Raw genomic sequence first — 6,906 nt, forward strand, 5'->3', positions numbered from 1 at the left:
TAGAAGGATATAAAGCTAACTCAATATATTTTATTTATGGGGAACAAGAAGTGCTCGTGTTTCTATGGATCGGGATTTGGGGAGTTTTAAAATTCAATGGTTATAACTAGGTTAAATAACGTCTATTTTTTCTTCATCGCAGTTACTGAAGTTTTCATGTGCTTTTTAACCGAGTCATTTAGATTATTCTATTTGCCATCCTTTTCAACTTTCTAGCCCTCTTCTGTGCTTTCGGTATTAGTAATTCAGTTTCTAAATTTGTGTAGTCGACATTTTCATTCATAGGGAGGATCATTCGAGAAAAGCATTTCATTTTCTTCTCAAGTTGATCATTTTCGAACCATTTTGGACCCGCTCACCTATATGCAGGGGATATGAATTCATGAGTCATGACGAAAGTACTAGTTTGCAATTCATGCTTTGAAAGAAATGTAAAACCTTTAGATTTCCATACTTTATATTAAACATGCTAGGGAAGTGTAATCATACAAAATGGCTAAGCTGTCCCTAAACAATAATACTAACATGGGAAGTGCACCATCGCATTCATCAGTCCATTAAACAGATGAATATATTTAAAAAGAAATTCTGTAACGCAGATTGGTGCACCCCCGCCACAAAATAATATAGTTTAGGACTTTAGGCACATCCTTACATGGTGACAAAATATTTATGTACTAAGATATAAAATATAAGTATTTCACATGATGGGGCCCTAAATCATATTTAGCATCCCGGCTTAATAGTCCTTTCCGCTCTTCTTCCTCTAAAACCTTTGCTAACTTTGGATGGGAAACAATCAAACCTTTATTACCTTTGGATGGAAAACAATGACCTAACCAGAATTTTTATCACCCCCAAAACCAGACTCCAGAAATCCAGTTTGGCTTAGATGGCTAACATCACCCCACACTTTTAAGGTGCATTTGTCCTCACCATACAAGTGAAAAACATTCACGCATGTGTTGAGTATCTTCCCAGCAGGCCTTCCGTTTGGGCAGGCCCACTTGTAAAGTGATCTGATGAATCCTCCATGAGTGACAACGACTACACGCTCCCCTGCAATTAATACAGGTAACATCAGCCTAATGTAGCTGTGAGTGGACTTGAAAAGGGATACAATATTTATTAGGAATATTTTTTTAAAAATAAAATAAACTTTTTAGCCAATGTAGCCAAGCAAGTCAGGTGGCAAAACAGGGTGTCATGTAGAGTTATGAGATTATTGGATGAACTAAAGATCTCAGATCAAACCAATGATTAATTAGGAAAAAAATATAATTTCCATATATGTCATGACAGAAGAACGTTCACCAGTAGCATACCTTTATGCTTTGTGCCAATTCTCTGCAATGCAGATGAGCAGCGATCAAAAAGTTGAACAAGACTTTCTCCACCGCCCTGCACATAATGGTATACGGATCAATGTTATGTGCATGCAAAATTTAAGGCATTCATCATTATATATATATATATATGAGGTAGGATCCTTTGACACCAGTATCAAATTTGAAATTTGACACCACATTTGATAGCCATTCGATTAAAAAAAATCAATGGCTCTGATTTGTAAGCATGTGACACCATTGATCTTTTTTTATCTAATGGCTCTCAGATGAGGTGTCAAATTTCAAATTTGACACTGGTGTTAAAGGATCTTACCTATATATATATATATATATATATATATATATATATATACACACACAAAGCATATGTAAACTGAATGACAAACATAGTCATAGGAAGTTTGTTAGGACCCATTTGTAAGGTATGGGACTTGGAGTCCACATTGGTTGTATGAGCAACTAATGTGGGGTTTATAAGGCCTTGAACACTTTCACCCTTTGAGCTAGCTTTTGGGGTGGTGCACCTCAAGGTTCTTATCAAAGCTTTTATGTACATGTATGTACCCTTGTTTCCACATTAAGTAGCAGGTATTAATCTTTACTTTTATAATCTCAAATCTCTCTTGGTCATAACTGAGGACATGGCACATAATCAGAGACATTTTAGAGTTGAAGGGTAATTGCTTGCCGCAAGCAAGACTACTCGACAAAGATTTAGTTACTATATAAAACAAATAAGAGTAAGACAACTAGAGCATGGATAAAGCAAGTTCTACATCAATATATTAAGTGGACTCCACAAGATTTGCTAGGGTTGTCTTGCGGTTCATCCTTAGCATGTCTAGCTAGAGTTTTTAAAATAGATGATGATCTAGCTGATCTTAAAATGACCATTTTCTGAGTTCTCTGACAAACATCTCTTCATATTTTATTATGCCATGTTTATGACATACTTCCGATGCTTCTTCCAGTTCCACATGCAGCCACGTATATGCACTTCCAGGGAGCCATAAGTTACAGTCATCTTCCTGTGAATTCTCTGGACACACCCCACTAAACTAAGATTTATCTTTTTATAGGTATAGCCTAGTCCGAACTTAAACTCTTCTTGTTATTACACGACTATCAAGGAATTTTATGCTAACAATTTGGTTTCTATGGTACTTACTGGTATTTCTTGATCTTCGTTTTTAGACACAAAAGCCTTGTAAGCCATGGGATTAGTTTTTGCTATTTCATGATAAACAAGGCCTTGAAGATCCCCCAGGTTTCTTTCCCGTAGGTCAGAATCCTTGACAACCTAAAGTTTCAATCAAAGGTAAATATTGTTAGGGAAAAAAAAAGAATAGGTAATAGATCACTCGTGATAAAAAAGAGTAGAATTAAGAAACAAAGAAATTGTAACATAATTAATTTTTAAGTTGATCATGAAGGCAGAGAAAGAAAGTAAAGTGCTAGAAGAGATATGCCTATACCCAAATATTCTATTAAACTGAGAATTGAGACATTTTTTTTTGTTGCTTTCTGTTAAAATGTGTTACGGCAAGGGTTCCAAATACTGATAACACCAGTGGACACAAGGAAGGGAAATAGAGAAGAACAGTAAAGAAAGAGAAAGAAAGACAATTTTATTTAATCAAAGAAATGGTTTCAAGAGACTCGCTCTTCTCAAGGGAAAGGTTCCCTTCAATTCTGAGATGAAACTGAGAGGATACAAGAATGTCAAAAGTCCCCACAAGAATGCCTAATTCTCCTATTTATACACAAAGTCCTCTCCAACTTCTATTACAATAGAAACTAACTTCTCAACCGTTTATTCCTATGTGTATAAACTTTCCAAGTAATTGGTTGGTCTCCTTGGCGAATACGAACTGTATCAAAACGTCTACAAAACATCTCAGAATATCTTTAGTATGTCTGAGAACATTTTAAAATATCTTTTCAATATCTTAGTAGATGTTTAGAATATATAGTGGAATCACATAATAATCTAATTGAGGAAGCAACTTTAGGAGTGGTTGCCTATTCATTATGTTTCCCAACTTATTTTCTTATTTAATTAAGATTATTATTCTTATTAGTGGGTTTGGGCTTTTACTAGTAATACCACACCAGGACTTGATCAAATTTTTTGTAAAAATAGGGTCAATGAAATTTTATCATATCATAACACACCATATATCAACTACATCTCATACTATTTAGGGTCTTTATTCTCGCTTTTCCTACTTTCCTATCTAAACCCTATAATTTCAACACTAAGGGAAAAGAATAATTTATCACTGTGTATTTTATAATTATCAAGAAATATCAGGATTACTTCAAGCACAGTCTAACAGTAGTTCAGGTAATGATAAAAGGCAAGAATGTCTGAATTCCTATAAACCCAATGAGCCAATAACTTCAAGCATTGAACATGTTAAAATGGAAATCATTACTAGGTTATTATCTTATGACAATTAAATCAATAATAAGCAACATGAAAAAGATTGACTTTGGGTGCAAACCTCTAGCCCTCCACATCTGGATGCAATTATCTGTGCTGTTTCAAAAGCTCGTTGCAAGTCAGAAGAATATATAACAGAGACCTTAGGTTCCCTGGATAGCCTAACAGCCACCTCCATTGTAAAATTTACAGAAATTAGGGTCATGAAGGCATAAATAAACAAAAATGTAATGTAAGGCTCCAATCATGGTTTGTATATAGAAATGAGAGAATGCAAAAAACACAACTTACTGCAGCTGCTTGCTGCCTTCCAGTTTCATTTAATTCAACATCCAGGTGTCCCTGTTTACATATATTAGTGAAATTTGAACATAATCAAGGCCAGAAAACTCAGAAGGAACCACAAATATAGGAATTAAGAAATAATGCACAATAAAAAGATCTTGTTAAATGCAGATACATACGTAGTAGATATTTATATTTCTGTGGAAATACAAGGAGAATTAGTTAGACATAGAAATCATCTTATGATAGGTAAGCACGAAAAGAATAAACAAACTATATTAATGGTCCTTTCTAAGATTCACCATGGGAAAATTGGTGTATCTGCATGTTACTTGCAACATTTGTTTAAAAAATTACCATTTTTTACTGCAAAATTTTTCATAGTCCATAACTTTAATTGTTGCCTGCAAATGCAAAAGTTTTTGCATATACATATTGTATCTTTGTTTTTACAAGAAAGCGACAAAAGTTACGTAGTTTTCACAAAAATGGATACAAGAATTTTTGTGAAAAACCAAAGTTTATAACTAGTTTGGATAACAACTTGTAAATAACCTACTTATACACCATTTTCCCAATAATGTACTGTAGTAAGGCCCTATATTAAATTCTTAATCATGCAAAACTAAGACTAGAAGGAAAAGCACAAAGTAATTTGACACATAGAGCTAAGTGATGGAAATACAGGGCACAAAAGTATGTGCAATTAGATTACAGCCAAAGATGGCCCTTTGATCCTTTCAACACGAAGTATTTTTAGGCCATGTATGCCATACAGACCTTAAGAGGAAGAGCTATGCCAGTGGCGGAGCAAGGCACAAGTTAGAGTGGGGAGATGCACCCCTCTCCCAACTTCTTCAATCCTTTTATGATATGGTACACTGTCTTTTTATGGTCCAGGCCATATTGAAGTTTGCCCCAACCCAAGTTACACACCAGGAAATAGACTCACTGAGGGCATCTAATGAATACACATATTGCAGAGGCCAAAAACGATAGCAAACTCAAATTTGGGTTTGAAGTAGGAAAGACATACAGCAGTTCAAGGAGGAAGAACACTCTACAATCTACATCACCAAAATTAAATAAATATATATATATATATATAGCGTAATTTATTGAAAATAAAAAATCTACACTTTTTAGCTTTTTCTTTTTTGTGTGTCTAAATAACAAATATTACTGTTTCTTTTGAATAGATTATAGGTAATTATAAAAGAAAATCAGTTTCAGAACAACAATCTTTGTATCAACCTCATGAAATAATCTTCATGATCATGTACAAATTTGTTCAAAGCAACAACAAAATGAGGCTAATTACAAATTACGTTTACTTTCCCTATTAAAATGACTGTTAATAGACATTTATCCCCAATCTATTTTACCTAAACTACCACAAATTATATTACCATTCTATATCTTCTGTAACTGATTCTAAACGGAATTGAGTAATCATTCTGCTACTATCCCAATCCATCCATCTCTGTTTCCATATACAACAAATGCAATATCCAATCAAAACAATTTCATATGCTGAAGCTGAAAAAGACAAACGTACCTGGATTCTACCATCAGCATTCCACGTTGTTTCACCATGACGCACCACCACAATCTCAGCATAATCTGGATGGGGATAGCTATAACCAGCATAATGTAACCAATTGAAAATCGAATCAGAAATAGGAAGAGCAACGCAAACTTGGAATTTCATTTAATTTGAAAAAATAAAATGTGAATATAAATGAATCATTCTATTTCCAATGTTCCGTTTTCAGAGACAGACATAGTCATAATGTGAAGAAAGGAACGAAGAGTTAAGGAGAGAAACAGGAACCTAGAATGGAAATCGTTGATGGAAGACTCGGCCATTCTGAGTGAGTGAGTGAGTGAACTCGAGTCAAGCAGTGAAGGGGGTTATGTAAATGTTGTTTCCTCGTTGCTTCGGTTTCATGCTTTTTCTGATTGCCTCCACCGTTCAATACGTTAACATTAACAACGGTTGTCATGCGTTGAAGTTTGTACTAGAATTAGAATAGTTGATAAAAAAGAGGTAGAATATATATTCTTACTATTAATTTTTTTCACTGTCACTTTAATTATTATTAAATTAGAGAAAAATTTATTAAATTCAATAGTAATTAAAGTGATAATAAAAAAAGTTAATAATTAAAAAATGAGGGAATGTTAGCGTAACATCTTTTTTACACTTTTTTTAATATATAGTTTTATGAGATAAGTTAATGTAAAAGTTTTATACTTAATCTTAAATTCATATAGTTAAAAAATAGAACAAAAGAGGAATTAATGATAAAAATTAAAAGTACAACTTATACTGACATAAAATAATTTTAATTTATTTTTATTATTAGATAAATTTTAATAGTAGTTTTATCCAATAATTTGGGTCTGTTTTATTAAAAGAGTCAGCATGATATCTTATCTAATAATACATAAAATATTTAAAAAATATCCAAAATTTATGTAACTAATATATATATTTTTTAAAAACTTAGACCTTAATTAGTATAATATAAAGAAGAGAAAAAGAAGGAAAATATAATAAAAAATTATAAAGGCTTGTTCTATATTATTTAATAAAAAATAAGATATATTTTTTGCTGTTGAATTTCATGTAAAAGTAGAAATACATGGTAACAATAATGAAATGCTAATAGTAACGAAATGGATAAAAATATACAGGACCTTTAACGGGGTAGATTTATTCTATCTGTAGTCCCTCTCGCCTTCGTACCAAACAAAGAATGATATTTAATAAAAAACTATTATCCTTTTCTATTCCATCTAGAATAGCATATAAAGCATATT

General features: G+C 32.7%; 1 protein-coding gene across 1 annotated transcript; it reads right to left on the bottom strand.

Moving 5' to 3' along the window:
* Positions 1-478: 478 nt before the first annotated feature.
* On the bottom strand, positions 479-6,046 carry LOC133307231 (phosphoglycerate mutase-like protein 4). The gene is made up of 7 exons (XM_061507709.1): positions 5,915-6,046; positions 5,639-5,717; positions 4,087-4,137; positions 3,857-3,967; positions 2,518-2,649; positions 1,326-1,401; positions 479-1,059 (listed from the first exon to the last, which is right to left on the bottom strand). Exons 1-7 carry the CDS (start codon positions 5,947-5,949, stop codon positions 836-838), a joined length of 708 nt encoding a protein of 235 aa, XP_061363693.1. The 5' UTR covers positions 5,950-6,046; the 3' UTR covers positions 479-835.
* Positions 6,047-6,906: the final 860 nt, after the last annotated feature.

Source organism: Gastrolobium bilobum, unplaced genomic scaffold, assembly GCF_033153095.1.
Source record: "Gastrolobium bilobum isolate Gb01-03AN ecotype WA unplaced genomic scaffold, APGP_CSIRO_Gbil_v1 utg173221, whole genome shotgun sequence".
NCBI classification, from domain to species: domain Eukaryota; kingdom Viridiplantae; phylum Streptophyta; class Magnoliopsida; order Fabales; family Fabaceae; genus Gastrolobium; species Gastrolobium bilobum.

What these genes read in the sequence shown, in the direction of transcription:
- LOC133307231 (XM_061507709.1), bottom strand. Translation starts at nt 5,949, where the DNA reads ATGGCCGAGTCTTCCATCAACGATTTCCATTCTAG. An exon ending in GAAGGCAGCAAGCAGCTGCA is followed by an intron (nt 3,968 to 4,086) that starts GTAAGTTGTGTT and finishes TTTACAATGGAG; the next exon opens with GTGGCTGTTAGGCTATCCAG. An exon ending in AATTGGCACAAAGCATAAAG is followed by an intron (nt 1,060 to 1,325) that starts GTATGCTACTGG and finishes TATTAATTGCAG; the next exon opens with GGGAGCGTGTAGTCGTTGTC.